The sequence below is a fragment of the Phascolarctos cinereus genome, unplaced genomic scaffold, assembly GCF_003287225.1.
Source record: "Phascolarctos cinereus isolate Bilbo 61053 unplaced genomic scaffold, phaCin_HiC Scaffold_5;HRSCAF=322, whole genome shotgun sequence".
NCBI classification, from domain to species: Eukaryota; Metazoa; Chordata; class Mammalia; order Diprotodontia; family Phascolarctidae; genus Phascolarctos; species Phascolarctos cinereus.
The window spans coordinates 380794812-380817637 of NW_027555958.1; the positions used below are offsets into that span (position 1 = coordinate 380794812).

Consider the following 22826-nt stretch of genomic DNA (forward strand, 5'->3'; position numbering starts at 1 on the left):
GGGAGGTAACAGGCAGCCGAGAGAGCGAGAGAGAGAGAGAGCGAGAGAGAGAGAGCAAGAGAGAGAGAGTGAGAGAGAGAGAGAGAGAGAGAGAGAGAGAGAGAGACAGAGAGTGTGTGTGTGAGAGAGAGAGAGAAACAGAGAAAGACAGACACATACATACACACACACACACATACACAGAGTGACAGAGACAGGGAGATAGAGACAGATGCTTCAGGAAAACCATTTTTGGAAGCTGAGTGAAGTATCATTTGGAGTGGAGATATCAAACATAAGGTGATAGAAATAATCTAGGCATAAGGCAATGATGGCTTGACCTAGGGTGGTCACTGTGTGAATAGAGAGAAAGTTACACAACAGAAACGTAGAAATAAGGCTTGGCAACTGATTGGATGTGGATGTGTGGTAGTGTGGTTTGTCCTTTCTTCTCCAACAGGATCTTGACATCAGGAAGATGATGCCATGACTTGCAAGTCAATTGGACTACAGTGAGGGAGGGCTGTGCAAAGTCACCAGCCTCACTTTTTCCTCTGGAACCATCCGGGTCCGGTGGCCAGATATAGATCAGGATGACTGCAGAGGGCAGCCTCGGTTCTGAACATACAACATGCACAAGTTGCCCTGCACATGCCATCATGCCAAGCTGCACCATGAACACTGCCAGAAACACAGTTCAGATTGGAGTCTATGGTATGTTATGAACTGCCGTGTTTCTGCTATACACACAAAATCGTTAAATGAATTTTGGCTTGGGATTAGGACAGAATTTCCAACAACTTCTGAAATGGACCTAAACATACTTCTGCCATTTTTAGTATGTATTTATGTGAAATGGCATATTCAGCATTGACGATTATAAAATCAAAATATCGACAAACTTTGAAAAATGTTGAAGACCCTCAGAGTTTTTGGCCAAATGAGAAACAATTGCTATTTATATTCACTCTGAGACATCAAGGCCCAAACAATAAACATTAAGTTGTGTTTGGGGTAGGGACCTATTGTTGGCCAATCAATGAGAGCCAGAGTGAATTGGTTTAAGGCATGGTCTTTAAGAAAAAAATCTAGCCAGTAAACCCATCTAGGTAGGTTTCAGCTTTCAAAATTTACCTTCCTTTGGGCAGACCACCCTCAGGTAAAGGCATGATACTAGGAGAGGTTATGAGTCTGAGGAACTGAGAAAATGGTGGTGTCCTTGACAGGAAAAACGAAGTTTAGGAGAAGGGGTTTGATGAGAAAGATAAGAAGTTCTGTTTTGGACATATATTTGAGATGCCTTATATAAGACATTTAGCTGAAGATGTCCAAAAGGCAGTTGGTGATGTATGATTGCAGAAGTAAAGGACAATCTGGAAGAAGAGAAGCAAAAGGCAATCATTTAAAAAAAAAAACAAAACACTGAGGCAGCTATGTGCACAGTGGACAGAGCACCAGCCCTGGAGAGAGGAGGACCTGAGTTCAAATTTGACCTCAGATACATAACACTAGCTGTGTGACCCTGGGCAAGTCACTTAACTCCATTGCCTAGCCAAAAAAACAAAATAAAACAAAACAAAAACAAAACAAAAAAAGAAAACATGATCTCTATGCAAGCAAAACATACTGCTCTCAAAGAAAGAATGTATATCTCTTCTGTGACTGTAAAACTATTTTTTACCTGTTTTATGTTTTATCTGGTATAAATAAGCAGAGTCACCAAAAAAGAGTTCTCTGTTTGTTACATCTTTTTTATATCAAAAACCTTGTACGATTTTTACATAAACTTGTTGGAGAAGAGCCTTTAAGGTGCCATTTTGCTCTGCTGAATAAAATGCTTTAAAAAAATCAATTAACAATAAGCACACTAGGATTTTATATTCTTTATACTTTTCAATAAATCTGTGATTATAAAGATGTGGTTACCATTGAATACTGTCTGTGAAAATCTACTTCTTTTCTAATAAGAATCCCAATCCAATAAATATTTATTAAATGCCAAGCACTATGCTAAGTCTGGGGATAAAATTAATAAAAAGACAGCTCCTGCCCTCAACAAGCTTACAACCTAGAGGAGGAGACAACACACAAAAAGAGGCAATAAAGGTGGGGAAGGGGGACACCAAGAGGGACCCAGGGCAGAGACATCTTGTTCCATAAAGTTGAAAACTGGCAAGGCACAATATTTGGCTCTGACAGTCCAGTTTCTCCCTTTTATAATGGAAGGCACTGGGAGGAGTTTGGTTTTCCCTCTAGAAGCTGGGGGAAGTGGAGTCAATCAAGGCTTGAGTTAGCAGCCTGGTATGAGTTTAAAAGTGATGAACTTATCCTGGGAGGGGCATCTTGTTGTGGGGAATTGAAACCAGGCAGGGCAGCAGATGCAAAGTGTGCTATAATAATGTCCTTATTAAAGATGCTCTCAATGTGTGTTTAGATTATGCTCATTAAAATTTGCATAGCTGGTGAAACAGGCAGATAGATAGGCACTTACTAATATCTCTTAGTCACTTTAGGGGGGAGGAGATGGGTAATATTTAGGTCAGATTTCTTCCTTTCTAATGCCTTTGGCATTATCCTCTATTCATTTTCCTTGAGTATTGATCGCTCAGTATCATCAAAACTGTCACCTCCTGTGTAGATCTCCTCTGGTTATGCCTGGTCTAGTCAGGGGCTTTTCTTCAGTGTCCTTCATTCCCACTTCTTCCAACAGCATATGCAGGACAATAATAACCAAAGTCCAAAAGTGGAGGCTCTACCACCATTAATTGTGAAAAGAGCTTGTTTTTTAAAAGTACTGATGAAGAATGAAGTGAGCAGAACCAAGAAAACAATTTATATAAGAACAATGCTATAAAGAAAAGCAACTCTGAAAGCCTCAAGAATGCTAATTGATGCAAAGACCAAGCACAGTTCCAGAGGACTGAGGATGGAGCTGAGGAGTACCTACCTCCTGACAGAGAGAAAGGTGATGGAGTCAAGATTCAGAATAGGAGAAACATTCTTAGAGACAGCCAATGTGGAAATTTGTTTTGCCTAACTATGCATATTAGTAAATTCTTGTTGACTTGGCTTTGTTTTCCCTTTTTTTTTTCCTTTCAATATGGAGGAGACAAAGAGGGTAGAAAAAAAAAAGAGGATCATGAACACTTTAAATTGTTGTTTGTCCATTGTGAGGGAGGGCCTTGCAAGGTCACCAGCTTTACTTTCTCCTCCAGAGCCATGTGGGTCCAGTGGCAAGATACAGATCAGGCCAACTAGAGATGGCCTAGGACGCAGTGGGAAACCCTGGCCTTTTTAAGCTAAGGTCTTTCAGAGTTTTCACTTTGACTGAGGCAAGACCCATTCAGGGATTAAGGCTGGTTAAGATGAGACAAGGAATGTTCCCTTTTTTCTAATTCAAAAAAAATCAATCTGAGAGGGGAAGACTCTCAGGGTTTCTGGCCAAAACAGAAACAATTACTATTCACATTCAATCAGCCATCAGGGCCCAAACAACGACCACTAAGTGGTGCTTGGGCTGGGACCTATAGTTGGCCAAACAATGAGAGCCAGAGTGAACTGAGTTTAAGGCATGGTCTTTAGAAAAGAAATCTATGTACATGTATAACCTGTATCAGGAGAGGGGAGGGGAGGGGAGGGAGAGAGAGAGGAAAAAAGTTTAGAACCCAAAATCTTATAAAAGTGAATGTTGAAAACTTCCTTTACACATAACTGGGGAGAAAAAAATAAAATACCATAACAAAGAAAAAAGAAAGAAGAAAGAATCTAGCCAGCAAACTGCAAGATATCTTGCTAGGTTTCAGCCATCAAAATTTACATTCCTTTGGGCAGAGCACCCACAGGTAAGGGAATGATACCCAATGTGGACAGAGGGAGAGGGAGATGAGAGGAGAGAGCAACACTTTAAATATAGGACAACAGAAGAAAGACAAGGAAGAATCAGACAAGTAGGATAGCTTTGAAAGTTACATGTTGAACCATTACATATTTTAAAAGAAAAATCAGCTGTACAAAATAAAGATGACAGTTAAGGGATCTTATAGATCTGAACTAAATACAAATTTATTCTCCAGAGAGAAACAAAAAGTATTTGCCCCAAAGTGTACCTGCAAGCTCTCATTTCCTCTGCTGCCCATATTCAGTCCTGAGCCTTTGGAATTTGATCTTCACATCATCTACCAAGTCAAGGTCAGGAGATCCGACTCCCTCACATTAGAACTCGCAGAGTATCTTATCATATTGCTACTTAGGAATAGCTAAATAGATGCTGCCGTAGCCCAGAACTCTACAACCAAGTTTCTGCAACAAAGTCAACACAAGCATAACCAGGACTTAAAAGTCTTTTGGAGTACTCAGTGGCCTGGTAGCTTTCAAATACCCCCTGAAAAAGGCTCTCTTAGCTAACCAGCTTGAAAATGTCAGACATAAACACCACTGTATTACCTGCCTCCTTCTCAGCATCGGACTCAGAAGCTTCCTCTTCACCTTCTTCCTCTTCTTCTGAGCTAGAGCTGCTAGATTCCTTAATCTCTTCCTCTGTTTCTCGGGACTTGGGTGTTTCCTCATCATACAGAATCTTCTCTTTGCTAAATCAGAAATGAGACTAAATGGTGTTGACAAGACAAGCAATTTCTGAGGTTTACTTGAACTGAAGATTAACAAGTGTACTGCTTTCAAACTCTTCCTTCTTCCATTTCCTTCCTCTGAAACCCTGGTTCAAGTCTGCATTACTTAACTCCCTCATTCAAGCATAGTTAGCTTGAACAGCTCTAGGACCCTACCAGCATCTTGATGATAAACATCGCCATCCCTTGGATCGGAAGGAGGAAAATGTTAATTAGGCCCCTAATTTCAAAGCCCCAAACATTTCACTCATTCTCAGTCATTCTTTTCACTAATAAATGCCAGTTCCCAACCTATCAAACAGTCAATCACTGCAAAAAAACACTTTGCAAACCATAATATATTAACACATGTGAGTTATTGTTACTGTTTTTAGTGATAAGGATTGTGATGATGATGATGATGATAAATGAAATTCCCACAAAAGCCTTCCTAAGAGATGACAGAAAAGAAGTAAGGCTCATTATATTTCTCTTAGGCCCACGCAGGCCCTGTGCCACAGCACAATATTACATCTAAAAGCACTAACAGGGTGAGAAGCCTAAGTGATGATGAGGCCCTGTGATCTCATGTCACTCACACATCTTCAGTGTTTAGAGAGGAACCACTGCTCTAAGTGCCTCAGAGGCAGCTAAAACCTCCCTGTGCTGTTCTTATTATCGAAGGTCTTACTTTTTAAAGAGTCCACTCTGCAATCTGCCATTCAGGTCTGCTTCAATGAGCTTATTTCTTGTTTCTTTCTCACTTCGAAGCTGAGAATGGAAAAAGGAAAAGACAGAAAAACAGCTTGTTGGTTATTAGACATCAGCAGCAGTGAAAGGCTCTTAACATGGTATGACTATCCTAGAGGTGATTATCAAGATTGAAAGGGCATGGGAACACAGAGACCCATACTAGTTAGGTCTTTTTAACAGGGATCTCACTATGGGAGCCACAAGTTAGAATGAGAAAGTGAAGGAAGGGATGCGCAAAGAAGATGGAGTTGGAGCTTTGACTCAAGAAAGGCACACAAGTTCAAAGCTAACTCTGCTAACTTGCCTGACCATTTTCTGCAGAAAAAGAATAAAAATCCAGAAAGAGGGAGACGGATGAAGAGAAAGTCAATTAATCACAGAACCATAACATATAAAAGTCATCCAGTCCAGTTCTCCTGTTTCAGAGATAAAGAAACTGAAACCCACAAAGGGGAAGTGACTTGCTCACAGTTACACAGGTAATAAGTGGCGCAGGCAGAATGTGAACCCCGATCCTGTGACTCCGAGTCCAGTGCTCTTGCCTTTGACTCAAACAGACCACGCCACTATAGATTATGAAAAAGTAGATATGACCCATTTATTCATTTACTTCAAAAAGAAATCAACAGTTAAGAAAGCTTAGCACCCAAGACTAAGAGAAAAGTTCTTGATCAAAGGGTATTCATAGGCCTGCAAGCCAATTCACCAAATACTGCTGGAAAAGTAAAAAAAAAGAAACCTCATCTACCAGTGAAGAAATTAAGGATTAATTATAATCTAGAGTCCCTTATGGCCATCCAGTTATATCCAAACCCAACCACACAAACTACATATGTCTGTTTTAGAAACACTGTTGTGCCTATATAACAGCATTAATCTTTGTCATTTAAGAAACAGTGGCATTTAGTGACGTGCTGTACAACAAAGGAGATGAAAAGAGCTAGCAATTAGTTATTCTGCTTGGGGCATAATTCTGTGTAATTTTGCCACTGTCTTAAAGTAAACCAAAATGCAAGAATCCCCAGAAAGAACTAAGGCATTATAAAGGTCTGTACACACTCCTCAGAGCAGCTCCCACGAAAGCCCACGTCCCATTATCTCTAGGGCAGGAGAAGGCAAAGAGAATCTCTCCACTTAGATGTTTCTCTCTTTCACCCAGCCAAAGGAACAGAAAAGGAAGAGGACCATCACCCAGAATACTTATGAAGGAACCTGGACTAGGCATTTTATAAGGCATATAGCACAATTCAGAGAGTTGGAACTCTAGTCCTTGCTCTACCACTTGTAAGACATGGAACTTCTTTAAAATGAAGAGGCTGGGCCCAGACCAGGATTTCTTAACCGTTTCTGTGTCATGGACCTGTCTGGCAGTCCAGTTCACCCTTATAAATCTGTTCGAGGAATAAAGTTTTTAAATGCATAAAATAGATAAGATCACAAAGGAAACCAGTTATACTGAATACAGTTATCAAAATATATTTTTTTAAAGTTTATGGGCCCCAGGTTAAAAAAATCCTGGCCTAGGGGACGCCTAATGGCCTTCTCAGATTTAAAAACCCTATACTCTCTGAGCTAAGCATATATATTTATGGGTTTAGTAACCATACTTTTGTTAGAGTCCTTCTCTCTCCAGTCAATCAACAAATGGCTACAGCAGGACTCGACTCTATCTCAACATCCCAAAACAAATCCTTCTTTACCTACTTCTGGAGGTCTCGTGATCTCGGTGTCCATGTGCCAACCACTCTAAATGTTTACTTCTATCAGAACTCTCACCAATACCTCTTCCATTCATACTTGCTCTAAGCTCAATTCAACAATGCTGCTGTATCAGGGCAGAGTTTAGTGTCTGTCCTAAAACTCTGAATGGTTATTCCCTACCTCGCAGCCAATGAGAAGGTTAAAAAAAAAACACCAGCCAGCCTCCCAAGACGGATAAGAAGAAAGCCAGTGATTCTTTCACTCCCACTCTCTGACTGGAACTCCCATGGCTACTGCTCTTGTTCTTCACTCCAATTGTACAATGATCCTTGTTCTCTTTTCCTAGACCAGCCACTCCAAGTCTTCTCGTATATACAATGTTGACTACTTACTGTTTATTCACACATTGGTTTGAAGTTTCTACTCTACCATCTTTAGCACTGTCTGTATGTTTATGCATTGGTTTTACTGGTTCACTGAGAGGCAGAGTAGTGAACCCGGAGTCAGGAGAGACCTGATTTCAAATCCTACATCACACATCTACTGGTGGGGTGACTATGAGCAGGTCATATACCATATTTGAGCCTCAAATTTTCCTACTTCAAAAGGGTGTAATGAGGATTAAAGAGATAGGGAATGCAAAACTCTTTGAAAACATTAAAATCCTTTATAAAGGGTAGAGGGTAACATTTATGTTGTTATTTTGTACAGCAGGCAGCAAAGTAACACTCAAAGTAAACAATCAATTAGGGCAGGATGACGATGATGATGATAACAATGATGATGATGATGGTGATAAATCTTCAAATTTATATGGTTAGGATTTCTAAAATAACTGAGAGTTTTCATCTACCCAGTGTCCGTGACCCAAAATGCAGTGCTTCTTTTTTCAATTTCAAGTAACAAAAGCTTCTTGATCTTTTCAGTTTTTCTAACAATGATATCCAACTTACGAAGTATCCAGGTACTTCCTGTGGGAAAAACTATGATTCTAGAGCCATGCTTAGAATTCAGGGGCAATCAGAAGCTTAAAAACGCTAGCAATTAATAGGTTGTCTCACTATAAAAAGCAAGTTTCAACATTAGGGCTTTCTGGGATGTTTCCTTATAACAGGCTGTCTGACAGTCCTCGAAGAGACTAATTATCATCCCAGGAATGCAGAAGTGTCCATTTTAGTCTCAGCAGAGACATAACTAAAGCAAGTGGCTAAGATACCTGGAGTAGATAAGAAATTGTTAAAGAAGCTTCAATAAAGGCACCAGTCTCAGACTCACCACATTCTGCTTCTTCTGGAGCATCTCCAAGTGTTCCACAAGCCCTTCATCAGCCACATCGAAGGGTGTTTGGCCCTGGCAGTGAGAAAGGGCACCATAAGCAGCAGAAAACAAAACAGCAACAAAATCAGCGCTCTCTGTACTAGGGACCACTCAACTTTCATGTTCTGCTTTTGCATTCTGCCCACAGAATCCCTATTTTATGATACTGGCCTGTCTAACACAGAGAAAATACATAAATGACAGCCCCTTAAAAATAATGTTTTACATGTTACAAGATTTAGTACTGGGACCTCCCCGCACTACTATCAAAGGTAGAGGGTCATGGGTGGGGAACATTAAATATAATTTCAGACTCCTTTAATATGCTTGTTAATTTTTGCTGAAATATTTTTTCCCTACTCTTTTTTTATTCTTTGTTATAAGGAATGGCTCTCTGGGAGCATGTGGAAAGAAAAGATATAATGGGAAGTACAGGTGATATAAAAATAAAATACGTCAATAAAAATTTATTTTTAAAAAAGGTAGTATGCAGTGTGATGCTCTAACCACTCATACCCTCCTGACACATTACTGATCACTGTGCCCACTGCTGCCTACTATATGTCTGCTTCACTGACCAGTTTGTTCCTGATATCCATGTCACAGAGTGCTTCTGCAAGGATGGAACAAGCCTCTTTCACCCCCCAATGTGCAGCAGCATGGAGGGGAGTCCAGCCATCATGATCTTGAACATTCAGTTCATAGCCAGCCTGAATCAAAAGCCTGAGAAGAAAAACCAAAGGTAAAATGCTTAACACTGTAGTTCTCTGCAGAACAACTCCTAGTCCATTACCAGTTTAGCTTTGGGTCCCTAGGTATTCCCAGTGCCTAGCAAGTGCCATAGAAGAAAGGCATTTAATAAACATTCATTTAAAATAAACTGAATGACACCCTCCACTCTCTAAGCCAAAGCTCAGGTTTCACAAGCAATTCTTGGGGGCCCATCATAAGTTCCACTGGCCAAAGATGGTATCTACTAAATGCTACCTGGCATTTTCCTGGAACGCTTGCGTTGTTCCTATAAACAGAGAACTTGGAAAAGGTGTGTACCTTCAATATGTATACAACGCAAGCTTGATTTAACCAGCTATGTCCTGTAACTGTATCATAGAATGAGTTTTCAATTTCTCATACAAGGAAAACACAAAACACAAACTGGGAACCTAATTCCCTGCAGGGAACTTTCTAGAAAGTCACTCATACATTTAATAGCAGGTGTATGACAGATCCAGATACCCTCACTCTATAAATGCTCAGCCAAGAAAGCCTGAACAACCAAAACCTACAACCCAAACTTGAGATTGTGGCAGGGAGGAAATTGTGAAATCCAAACTTGTTAGAGATCTGCTGAACACTCCTGGCTCCCATCTTGAAGCCATGAATCAGAGAATTTGGATTTAGAAGTGCTCTCAGAGATCCAGTCAATCTTTATATGATGAAGAATTCCTTCTACCCCACAGCTGACGAGTGGACATTTGGCCTCAGCTCAAGCCACTGACTCAGAAGGCAGCCCATCCCAGTGTTAAGAATGAGTTTCTTAATGCAATTCAACAACTCAATAGACATTTATTAGGTATGTACTGTGTGCCAGGCATTGTGATGGGTACAGGAAATATAATAACAAAAACAAAACTGCTCATGACCTCAAAGGCCTTGATTTCAATTAGAGGGAGAGAGTAAGAATAGCATGTACATAGAAACGCACAGGCAGAGTCTATACAAAGTAAACAATAAGTAATTGGTGAAGGGGGCCATGCTAAGCCTAAACTTGCTGCCTGCAGCTTGTACCTGTTACTCCTGTTTGGTTGTGGCCATTTAAGTTTTTAGGGAAGCTTAGCTAATAGCAACATCACAAGATGGCATCATCTGTCGTGTAGAGATGAAAGAATGAGTAGGACGGGCGAAGTTTTAAAACTCTAAAAATTACATAAAAAGGAGCCTTTAAAGAAGTTTTATTCTTATACCTAATTGGAAGACAGGCAACATAGTGAATTAGTGTCTATGTAATTAAAAATCTCAAAGCCATTACTAGAGATTACAAAGGACCAAAATAATTACGAATTCAATACTTTATTACAGGTTACAAGAGGTGGTGGTTGCACACGTTATTTGTAATAAATCATAGGCCTAGAAGGGGCCTTGTGGAATCTAGTAGGCAAATGCGTCCCAATTTTTTTGTGTTCCACAGAACACTTGTATGCCTTACATTCCATAGCATGCTTGTATGCTCATAAACATGCAAAACCCAGGGCAGCTATGGAAGAAGAAAAGAAAGGGGAAAACTCATTACGAACAATGGCAGAAGGTAGAATGTGTACCCTGATGCAGACTCAAAAAGCCTGGAGAGGGAGTAAACACATACCAACTGAGAAAATCCTTCATCCTGAGAAATCCTTCATCCTCCTTCCAGAAGCACCAGTCAAGAGAATCACGGGTCAATTTTTAGCTGACAAAACCTGCTCAAGGTGTCAAGGCATCCTACCTGAGAACTTCAGAGTAGCCCTTGGCAGCAGCCACGTGGAGAGCGGTAGCCCCTGAACGAGCCTGTCTCACATCCTCAATTTTGCCACTGTTGAGCCACTGGCGAGCATCCTGCAACATCTGCTGCTCCTCTTCTTTTCTTGACTGCTCCAGATCAACCCCTGCAGAAACCAGCAGAGAGTGAAACACCTAGTTTGGTCTAGGAGGATATTTTCTTTGTCTGGATCCCAAACACAAGCTAAGTCTTCGAGCTTTGAGCTTTTCCATTTTACTCCTAGGTTAGAATGCAAATGACATTTAAACACAATCACACGCACACAAACACACACACACATACACACACCTTGAATCTGGTACAGCGTAAAATGCACTGAACTAGAGTCAAGAGATCTCTTCTATTAAGTAATTGTGTTCTTCAGCAAGTCTCTTCATGTCTCACATTTCTCTGTCGTCACATATAATAGTGGATAAAGTGTTGGAGAGAGTCAAGAGACATCTGGGTAGAATCCCAACTCTGATACTCACTAGTCTTGTGATTAGGGAAAGTATCTTTGCCTTATCTTTCAAATGGAGATAATATCTTACAGGCTTGTTGAGATTCAAATGAAATGATACATACAAAGCAGCTTGCAAACCTCAAAATGGTATGTAATTGAGTTAGTAGTAGTAGTAGTAGTAGTAGTAGTAGTAGTAGTAGTAGTAGTAGTAGTAGTAGTAGTGGTATTACTCCTAAAATCAAAGTGAGACTACATGATCACTAAGATTACTGTTCTAAAAGTTGTGTGTGTGTGCGTGTGTATGTGTACATATATGTGTGAAACAAAAATTCTACATGAAGGAGAATTCATGAAGAGAACATACCATAAGCTATTCATAAGAGGAAAAGAGCCTACAAATCAAATGCCTTATATTTGCAATAATACTTTTCAAGTACTTTTCTATACATGATGTAGTTTTAGCCTCAAAACAGACCTATATGATAGAGATAACAGGGATTATTAGACACATTTGAAAGAGGATGAGACAGACATGGAGAGTCGGGTGACTTTCCAATGTTACACAGCTCATTGGTGACATAGGTAGGCAAGCACTTAGAACCAGGTTTCCCTGAATTGTGGTCTAGTGATCATGCCTCTACAGCACAAGAAATACAATATATTTAGTCTCAATTATAACCTAAAAACTGCAAATGAAAACCAAAAATACACCCTTCTCTAAAGCAATTTCCTAAAAGCAATCCCCATATATAAAGTAGAACACTACTTTGGGTTGTAAAATCTCCAGAGCATATGACTTCTACCCAAATATCATTAGTAAGAAATACAATAGTAACTGCAGTTAAATATGTCCTCCTCCAAAGAAATGCTATCAAACTCCAGAAAATCCATATGCCATTTAAAAATATTGTGGGGACACCTGATTGGTAAATTACTATAAGGTACTCAACTTTATATTACTTGCTGTCACAAAGGCATTCTTCCTTAACACCAGAAAATCCAAAATTCATTCATTCAAATCCAGATACACTCATTCACTCAAATCCAGATACACTGGTCCTGACACCCACCCAGCTTAGTTATACTACTGGTAACCTACAATGCAGCTGAACTTCAGTGGGAGGGGAGAGGTTTGCTGCTGAGATCCTGGATGCTATAAATAATCAAGGGCTCACAGGAGCTCAAACATAACATGAACAAATCATCCCTCAGGTGTTAAGGACTGGGCACATATACTAAGAGTTTGTCTATACTCACATTTGAGACAAGAGAAGGCAAATGTTTCAATCACAGATGGTTTCATAACCCAGAACAGTATCTTCTTCCTCTAGCTTATCTCAGAAAAAAGTACTTATTTTCCAAAACTAACTTCTCAGATTGGGTCCTCCATTTTCATCCTCATCCTTTCTCCCTACCCCAGGGCTTTCTGCCACCCATCCTTGTCTCCATCTTTTGACTCCATGCCTTTTTACTGGCTGCCCCATGCCTGGGATACCCTCCTTCATCTTCTCTGTGCCTGGCTTCCCTGGCTTTCTTAATGTCCCAGCTAAAATCCCATCTTCTACAGGAGTCTTTCCCCATCCCCATCTTTCTGTTGACTATCTCCCATTCATCCTATCTATAGCTTGTCTGTACATAGCTGCAGGTTGTTCCTTGACGGCAGGATTGTCCTTCACCTTTCTTTGTATCCCAACATTTAGCACAGTGCCTGGCACATAGGAGATGCTAAATAATTGTTTACTGACTGACAGTGAGTCAGTTTGCCTACATCAAAGCTGTTCCTTCTACTTTGAATGCTCATCACACAATGTAGGCTCTACCTGCTAAATTCCTACCTAGCCTACAAGATACAGGGGGTAAATGCCAGTTCTCTCAACACATCTCTGATTTGCCCTTGACAGAAGCCATCTCTTCCTCCCTGAACTCCCATAAGACTTTTAAACATTGTACTTTATGTTATAGTTGTATGTATGTGTACATGCATTTGTGCATATGGGAAGATAAATATACACACACACACACACACACATACATATATATATACATATATATACACACACATATACACACATACACACACACAGAGCGCATATCTATGTATATATGTGTGTATGCATGCACACACATTTTTCCTACTAAAAATTGTAAGTTCCATGAGGACAAAGACTCTCTCTCCAGACTTTTCCTTTTTTATTGAGGGCACTATCAACCTCTGAGTCACAGGTTCTTAACACTGGTGTCATTCATCCCTGACTCTTCCCTCTCTCTTCCCATGTCTACCAGCTGCCAAGCCTTGTCAAGTCTACCTCCATGACCTCTCTTGCATCTGTCCACTTCTCCTTAATCACACAGCCTCCACCATAGTTCAGACCTTCACCATCTCTTCCCCAGACTATTACAATAGGTTCCTGAACGGTCTTTTTGCTTCCATCCTCCACATTCATATTCCACAGGCCCAGGCCATACTCTGTCATTCTCTGGTAGCTCCCCATGGCTTCTAAAATAAAGTACAAACTCTCTGGCTGATCATTTAAGACCATCCGCAGGCAGGCTCTACTCTAGCTTTCCAGCCTCATTTCACATCACTCTGCTTGACACACTTGATCTTCCAGCCAAACTAGACGACTTGCTGCCTCCATGCATTGGCACCAGTTGTCCCCCTGGCCTAGAATAATCCTCTTCCTCCCCTCCAACTCTTAGAATCTCTGGCTTCCTTTAAGATGTTGCTTGGGAGCCGCTTCTTCTGGAAAGCCTGGCCTCCTCTTCCACTAGTGGTCAGTGCTCTCCTTCTGTGCATTAGCTGGCGTTCACAACTGTGTATCCTCCCCACAAGATGCACGTTCCCTTAATGAAAGAACTGTTTTTAATCTTTGTTTCTACATCCCCTACTCATAACCTAAGGCTTTGTATGCGATAGGCGGTCCAAAAAATTTATTTTCAGTCTGGACCTAAGATGTACATGTAGGGAAGTTCTCGTTTGGAAACGCCCTCCTCCAATGCTGTCCAGAAACTCATTGTAACTTACAGTGTTAAAGAACTGCCTAGGGCACTGAGAAGTTAAGGTACTTGTCCATGGTCACACAGCTAGCAGGTACTGGGGACAGGACTTGAATCCAGGTCTTCCTAACTTCAGAGCTGGCTATACCAGGCTGCTCCTCAATAACTACTTGTTGAATGAATGAAAAACATATTCCTTTTCATTAAATGAGGCAAAGTATGTCTCAATGGCAAAATTGTGAGTTTGTGCATTAAGACAGGCACAGGGGGCAGCTAGGTGGCACAGCAGATAGAGCACTGGCTCTGGAGTCAGGAGGACCTGAGTTCAAATCTGGCCTCAGACACATAACACTCACCAACTGTGTGACCCTGGGCAAATCACTTAACCCCAACTGCCTCACCAAAAAAAAAAAAAAAAAAGACAGGCACAGAATCAAGTTAGGATACAACTAACGAACAGTAACAGGGTACACTGCTGGCCACAGTTTGGATACAGCGTACTACAAACATGTACCACAAAGAATTAGCAATAGTCCCACCTACACTTCTCAAGGCTATCCATCCCTTTATTGCTTCTACAAAACTTGGTTTACAAAGCTAAATGACTTAGGATTACTATACCTTGAGTAGCTAACGACCTTCAAGATAATCTAGTCCAACCCCCTCATTTTACAGATGAGGACACTGAGGACCAGACAAGTTGAGCGACTTGCCCAAAGTCATACAAGCTCAAGTTCTCCTACCTACACCAAATCCAGTGCTCCTTTTGTCTGCCTACAGCAGAATTATCCCCAGATGCTGGTTTTCCTGAAAATCTAAAATGAGGATGAAGAAGTAAAATTTATTCTCTGTTTCTTCAACCTACTGTCTTATTTTTTTACGTTCCTAAGCAAATTGACCTGACAAGTGTGACTGTTTCAAGATCATTTCAGAGGCTATAAATAAACGGTTTTCCCAGGTTTATTCCAGGCTCTTATCAATGGAAAAAACAGTAAGTCATCCTAACTCGTATCAGTTGGATCTGCCTTACCAAAGAATGAATCAACTTATACAATACAAGGCTTGTATCTAACCTTAAGAAAGGACACAAAGACTGACGCATCTTTGTGGCATTTGGTCTTCTCTTGCCTGAGTTCTTAAGAGGATCCAGGATGTTGGTAATTGGTTGGTAATGCTGTGCAGACAGATTTAGCCTGCCCCCTCCCACTACATATTAATGAAAGGCTCCCATAAGAGGAAGGATCATTTCTAACGTATCTGTGTTCCAGCAGCAGCTGCTGCTTTCTCTCAGGCCTCTCACTAGGAGAGGGCGCTGGACTCCCTAGTCACCCCAATGAGTTACCTTGCTTCTTCACTTGCTCCAGGAGCAGGTCCTTCATTGCTGCCTCTTCTGCAAGGTCAGAGGGGACTTCACCTTCGCTATTCACTGCAGCCACACTGGCTCCATGGTTAATGAAATACCTGCGCAGATGAGACCCAGGAGTAATGTTATCTATGCCAGGCTGGGGTCAATTTACACTCATGCACCAAAGGTTAGAGAAGAGCTTGAAAAACTAACAGAAAAGGTATCTGTTTTGGGATTCCAAACAGGTCTCAAATTAGGTGTTCCATGTTTAACCCTTTGGATCTCTAAGATACTTCAATAAGTAAGGCTCACAGTTTCTTCCCTCTTTCTATGGCAATAAGCAGGACATGCTTCAAAAATACCACTGAGAATGTTAAAAAGAAAGAAAAGAAAGAAAGAAAGAAAGAAAGAAAGAAAGAAAGGAAGAAAGAAAGAAAGAAAGAAAGAAAGAAAGAAAGAAAGAAAGAAAGAAAGAAAGAAAGAAAGAAAGAAAGAAAGAAAGAAAGAAAGAAAGAAACAAACAAAGAAACAAACAAACAAAGAAACAAAGAAAGAAAAATCTCTATATGGATGGATGAGAAGCTTTCTGTAAGGAGTAAAATCACGTTCTCTCCAAATGCAAGTCTCTGAAAAGAAAATCCCTTGCTACATCTTGGAATAATTTTGAGACAAAAGTCAGAAGTGACATACAGCAATGATTTTCACTAAAATTTTGCCAATGACTACATTTGGGGACATAAAATATTTTTGTGGTCTCAAGCATATATATTTATGGTATCTATTCAAATCTGGACACGCATGTGCACACACACTTACACACACACACACACACTCACAAACACAAACACTACCACCACCAGTCATCTACACAGTTCCTTCCTCACTCCAGAAGAGAATTACCATATCAGAGAAATCATTAATATGCTATGGCCTCATATGGACTGTGTGAAGGAAGAATCACGGCAGACGTTTCCTTCCCCCAACTTCCCTGTGCCCCTTCCCTGTGAGGAGATGTCCAGAATTCACAGGATACCTGGACAGGAAGAAGCGCCAAAGGAACACCTCCTCTCAGAAGGGTCTCCCCTCTCCTGAGGCTGCAGACACCCTCCAGGGCAGCCAGGCAAAAGAGCAACACAGCTGTTCATACCACTTAGATGAGCTGGGAGTCACCAGATCACCAGGCCTTATCATCTACCTTGCCGCTCTCCCCTGCAGACCCCTGGGCACTGTCCTGAGACCTTTTGATACATGGTAAAGACCCCTGGGCCTTGCCATGAAACCCAGAACCACCCCCTTAGCCCTTCTAGGCTTTTCAACCCACCCTACAGTTGAGCTATTTTATGTGTTTCGTTTCCCCCAATTAGAGTATGAGCTTCTTGAGAGCAAGGTCTGTCATTTTTTTCTATCTGTATTCCCAGCACTGAGCACGGTGTTTGGCACATAATAAATGCTTTTTCTTTCATTAATATGAATTGTGTAATTCAAAGTCTGTGAGGAATTTAATTAGCCCTTATGAAGAGGCCCAACAATGGTTGGAGTTAGCAGTTTAGTACTTAGAAACATCTGAAAGCAAAAGACTATTCAATTTGGACTATACACCCCTCTTTCCTGGAATAGCACAGTGCCTAGCACATAGAAGGCATTTAATAAGTGTTTGCTAAGTGAATGAGCACACATCCACACACAAATGAACACAGGGGTAGGACTCTGTTGTTTTCTCCTTCAAGGACAGAATACGCATCCAGGCCTAGGATACTAGGGAGTAATCCATACCTGAAGTCCATCAAAGGAAAACACAGTCTCACTTAGCACTGTCCTCCAAAACTATCATTATAAAAGGGGGAAAAAAAGCCCTTTAGCTTCTATTCTCCTTAAGCATAATTAATGTAAGTTTAAGAGTCCTTGCATAGTTTTCATTTGTTCTCCCTAGGATCCTCATTAAGGCACTTGGACATTTAGAAGCACTGGCACATCCTAGTAGCATAATAAATATAGTGAAGGTAGGGGAGTAGAAGGAAAAGAGTATGCGTGAAGGACAGAGAAAAGAAATATAACTGAGGCCAAACCTCTCTTTGTGATTTAATATTACTATCTAGGGTAAAGATAAGAGATGGGAGCACATCATTTAAAATGGATATGAACCTGAAATGGAAAGCACTTGAACACAGAGTGTTCCTGGAAAGAGAAAACAAAATTTTTTCTCACTTTCTTCTCCCTTGAAAATAGAGGCTCACCATAATATTTTTCACTTTATTTTGGGGGGGGGAGGAAGGTTCAAGTTTTCTTCCATAAAATGACCAATATGAAAATGTTTTTATATGATTGTACACGTATAACATATATCAGATTGCTGTCTCAGAGAGTGAGAAGGGGAGAATTTGGAACTCAAAGTTTTTAAAAACAAATGTAGAAATTGTTTTTACTTGTAATTGGGGAGAAAATATTATTTTAAAAAACACCTGAAAATAAAGTATCTTTTCCAAAAAGACTACAAAGTCTATGAAGAACTCAATGAGTAATTAAGGACTGACAAGCTCCCAAAGGGACTATATAATTCTTGGCCTAAAGCTAAAGTACAACTTGTTAGAAAAGCAGTTTTCAATTTTTTGAAAAATATACCCACGTACTATATAAATGGATAATAACAGTGAAATTCAAAGCTTCTCATAAGGGTGAACCTAATGAGAAATGAATTGTAGCATAACCCCACAAAATTATCTAAGTAGGGTTTGTGTGACATCAGCTCATCATAATCAGTTTTACAAAGATCCACTGGCCTCAGGTTTATCCTAGAAATAGGAAATAAGTGATTCAGTTCACACAAGATAATTCTTCAGAGGGGAAAAAAGGACTGATAAGTTTCATACTTATTTCTAAGACATAAGTATGTTTACCCAAAATGTCAAGTAAAAGAAATCACTGTGACTGGCTCATGTAAGATCAAAGGTATGTAACAGGAGATCTAATTTAAAATTATTCTCTGTGCACAGATTCCTAAGGAAAGCAGAAAAAAAGAAGAAAGCCCATGAAGGGCATCAATAGATAAGTTCCTGATTCAGGGCATGTGCTCTACTTGTTACTTCTTCCTTCCGGTTTGCTCCTGGTTCCTCAGCAGCCTGGAGGTACCTCTGCCTCCGTGGCCTCCTCTTCTGATGAGTGAATCCTTGGCCCAGGTGGCCATTTCACAAGTGGCCCAGGCCATCCACATTCATTGTACTCCTGGCTCCACTTCGGAGTCCCTGGACTTTTCCACCTGATCCCTGGCAGCCTTCCCCAATTGCTTATCATTCCCTGCCCACTGCTCTCCCCTTCCAACTCACTTTTTCTCCCATTAGAAAGTGAAGTCCTTGCATGCAGGGGTTGTCTTTTCTGCTTATATTTGTATCCTCAGCATTTAATATAGTGTCTGGAGAAGTATTTAATCTATGCTCTACATATCCATCTATCTACTAAAAGGAAAAAAAAAGGTGGCTAAATTTAACGAGATTCTGTAGCTCAAAAATCATGGATGTAGTCACTGACCAAAACTGAAATGCCAGTATTAAGGAAGTTATATTTTCCACAAATTAATGACATTTTTACTAAAAGCAACCACCAAGAGGAAATTACCTTAACTCTTGGGCACCAAAAGTTAGCATACTTGAGCACACTAAAGATTCAGAGCCATCTTCGTGAGACTCTGAAGACAGAGTGGTCTAACTGATGAAGAGGTTGCCAACTTTCACAAAACTGAAACAAAGGGAGGGACCCAAGAGTGAATAAAACTATACTGTTCATTTCTGTTTGCTTTGGTGACAGTCCAGGCTGCTTTTCAGAAAAAGCAGCCCAGCCAAACACCAATGCCACAGCTCAACGTTTTGCTGCCTAACTCTTCTTCTGTTCAACTTCTCCACAAAGTATCACAATAACCCTGTGGAGCTCAGGGGTGACCCCAATGCCATAGGACCTACAAGATAAACCTAAGACGATCAGATTCTGGGGAAAGGCAGTTCCCTGGCCTCCACACAGTTGTCAGAGCACTCTCACTGCTTGTTTGTGGAACAAGAGAGGTGCAATGAAACTCTAAGCATGTTATGAGGAACTTCCAATAAACAAGCTTACTTTAAACAGCCTTAATATTCCAATCCTCTTTTCATTACAAAACATACCTGATCATATCTGAATTTACACTCATCTAAGATATACTCCAAACATCTTATTTGGAAGGTGAGTTTCAACTACCAGTCTTTCTCCTTCTAAAACAAAAACTACTCTTGTGGTGATGCCTCCTTGCCTCAGGGAAGACAGGTGGATATCTCAGAAGTTAAGTCTTTGCTTGTGCTTTACGAAACATAATTACATGACTAACATGGAAAATACCTGTTACTGCCTTGTTCTTTGCTCACTATGTTTAGGCTTTTTCCTTCAATACTGACAAAAGATGCTTTTGTGATATTTAGGCAGCTGTCCTTCCATCTTCAGGCCTACCTCTTTTGCTTTAAAACAATTATTCAAGCTTATCTCCATGAAGTCCTACTCTGAGGCCTCATGGTGGGGTAGAGGTGTCCCTGGGTTCTTGACAATTACTCCAGCAGCAGCTCTTTCCTTGCTAGAAAGGCTCCAAGTACTGTCCAAGCAAAATACTGTATCTGCTTTCCAAGGACCAGCCTAAGTACAGGGAGGCCATATCACCAAGATAAAGAGCCAAGGTGGTCACTTGGTGATGACTTTTGGGGGGCCAGGGCAACCCATGAAACAAAAAAATACAAAATGATTAGCTCTGCCTAACTCCCTTCTACTTCTGTAGTTAAGAGCTGCAGAAAAGGAAGCAGGCAATTCCAAGAATCACAGCTTTTATACTATCTGTAAACATTAACTTTGCTCTTCGTACGCTAACTATGAGATCCTTGTTCAATAACCGAAGGGTGGACACAGTACAAGTGGAAAGGAATCCTATCCAGAAAACAGAAGTGAATTGCAGCTAAATAAAAGGCTGGGTCACAAATCTTCCTGGGAGAGGTAAATAAAGTCCCCGGTTTTATTGTATATCCAGAAGCGACAAGAAAAACATTTTGTGGGACATCTGATCATCTCATTATCACAGTGCTCATGGTAAGTATTTGCAAAAATATCACCATAAAAGTAGCTGTGTTTAAGCACCAACATTGGCTGTAGGAGAAATTCTACTAAAACTCAACAAGACCCTTCAAATTAAATCAACATATACTTTGATACATAATAACTTCAAGGCAAAGGTTAAGAATTGCTGAAAGTGGAGGGTTAAGAAACAGAAGAGGCCAAAAGCTTTTATACTATATAGAATCCTCATTGTTAAACATCTTATCAATAAGTGAGACAGAACGTTCTGCCTGTCATGAGCGTCATGCAATATCACAAAAAAAGAAATTGATTATATTTTAACTAGCACAAAATGACTCATTACTAATGTGGGAGTTATTCCTGAATCAACTGTCTGTGTATAGTCAGACCACTGTGACTTGTTAGAACTAAGACCAAAATTAATTGAAGCAAGAAGAACAAAAACAAGAAAATGCTATAGTATTTAACTCCAACTTGCTACTTAAACAACTTGTTGATGCTAAAAAACAGAAAATTGATGTAAGAAAGAAAATCAATGCTGATTAATGCTATTTTATAGTGCATTTTACCCATCAGAGGCTGTTAGGTGGCATGGTGGATAGAGCACTAAACAGATTCAAGAAGACCTAAGTTCAAATCTGGCCTCTGACACTTATTAACAGTGTAACTCTCTGGACAAAGTCCCTTAACCTTTGCCAGCCTCAGTTTTCTCACCTGTATAATGTCTAATAATAGCACCTACCTCTCATAGTTGTTATGAAGACAAAATGAGATAATATTTTTGAAAATGCTTTGCAATCCTTAAAGTGCTATGAAAATGCTTGCTATTCATTACTATAACAAGGAGATTAAAAGAACCTAGAAGCCAACTCTGCCAGCAAAAACTTTATTCACTTACCAAGTGGATGATATGGAAGTCATGGTCAACACTGGTTTAGAACACAAACTAGTTTGTAAAATTTTATAGTGGATGGTGAAAAATCATAAGTAGCTGCTTATATTTAAGTCTCATAAAACATACACACAAAAAAAGTAGAAGGAACAGCAAGCTGAGAGAGAGCACAACAGGAATCATAACAAACCAAGCCCTCCCCAGGACACTGAAGGACAAAACCAGGAGGGACCACAGAATAAAGCAGCTGAGAAGGCCGTCAACAAACTCTTCTGCATTGAGGCCAGTGGAGCCACCACATCTGGGTACAGAGGAACAATCCCAGGACTGTGGTTTTTGTGCTTCCTCCGTGGGCTCCGTACTAGATTTAACACAGTTTTGAAGTAACTGAGGGACTGATTCTTAAGGTATCTGAAGGGAAGATACCAAAGGTATGGCAGAAATCTTAGCCCTTAGTATTATTTTTTTTAAAGGTGACCAAGGAACCATTGGTAATTATCAACCCATTGCTACTTTCCTAGCTATTTAAAATTTTTATGAAAATAATCCACACATGGATTATTACAAGGACATCTTTAATGGGGGCATTAGATGAGAATATACAATCTTTCACAAGTGATATTCCACCTTCAACCATGACACAAATAATCAGGCTGAATGACACTGTATTTGTCTGTTTACTATTAAAAAAAACCAGTTCAATGTGGTACAGCACAATACCATCTTAATCATTCTCCTCCAAAAAGGTGTCTCCCATGCATATATCAAAACCACAGGTTACTCACTGAGCAACAGATATTCAACTTCTGATCATTAATATTAAAGAATAAGACAGAGAGACATGCTTACTAACTGCCAGACTCAATCCAGCACACATACATTGGATGAGGAATTTCTGAAAGATGGTGAGATTCTGCTGGTTACTTATGGATTTCATTACACTGATTATATGATGCCCCAGAAACCAAAACAAGACCGATAATCACTCTAAAGAGTTTGTCCTTACTATCCACATATGGAAAACTAAGTGGACGTCCAAAGACTTCTTAGTGTTTAATCTGCAATATGTAATTGAATGGAAAACTAGAGTGCTCATCTCTCAGTATATGTAGATTGAACCAATGCTGCAAATGGACAAAGAAATGGGTCCAGAATACAATAGAATGAGTAGAGCAGACTGA

The 22826-nt window shown here is 40.2% G+C and overlaps 1 protein-coding gene across 6 annotated transcripts in view; it reads right to left on the bottom strand.

Moving 5' to 3' along the window:
* The window catches only part of PPP1R12B (protein phosphatase 1 regulatory subunit 12B), a 255019-nt gene that overhangs the window by 157656 nt on the left and 74537 nt on the right, over positions 1-22826 (bottom strand). For all 6 annotated transcript variants that reach the window (XM_021003139.2, XM_021003135.2, XM_021003136.2 and 3 more), the window contains exons 3-8: positions 15672-15790; positions 10837-10996; positions 8933-9077; positions 8313-8387; positions 5275-5354; positions 4423-4565 (exon numbers count right to left, since the gene is read on the bottom strand). In XM_021003139.2, the coding sequence (XP_020858798.1) occupies positions 4423-4565; positions 5275-5354; positions 8313-8387; positions 8933-9077; positions 10837-10996; positions 15672-15790 (722 nt within the window). The remainder of the gene's footprint in view (positions 1-4422; positions 4566-5274; positions 5355-8312; positions 8388-8932; positions 9078-10836; positions 10997-15671; positions 15791-22826) is intronic.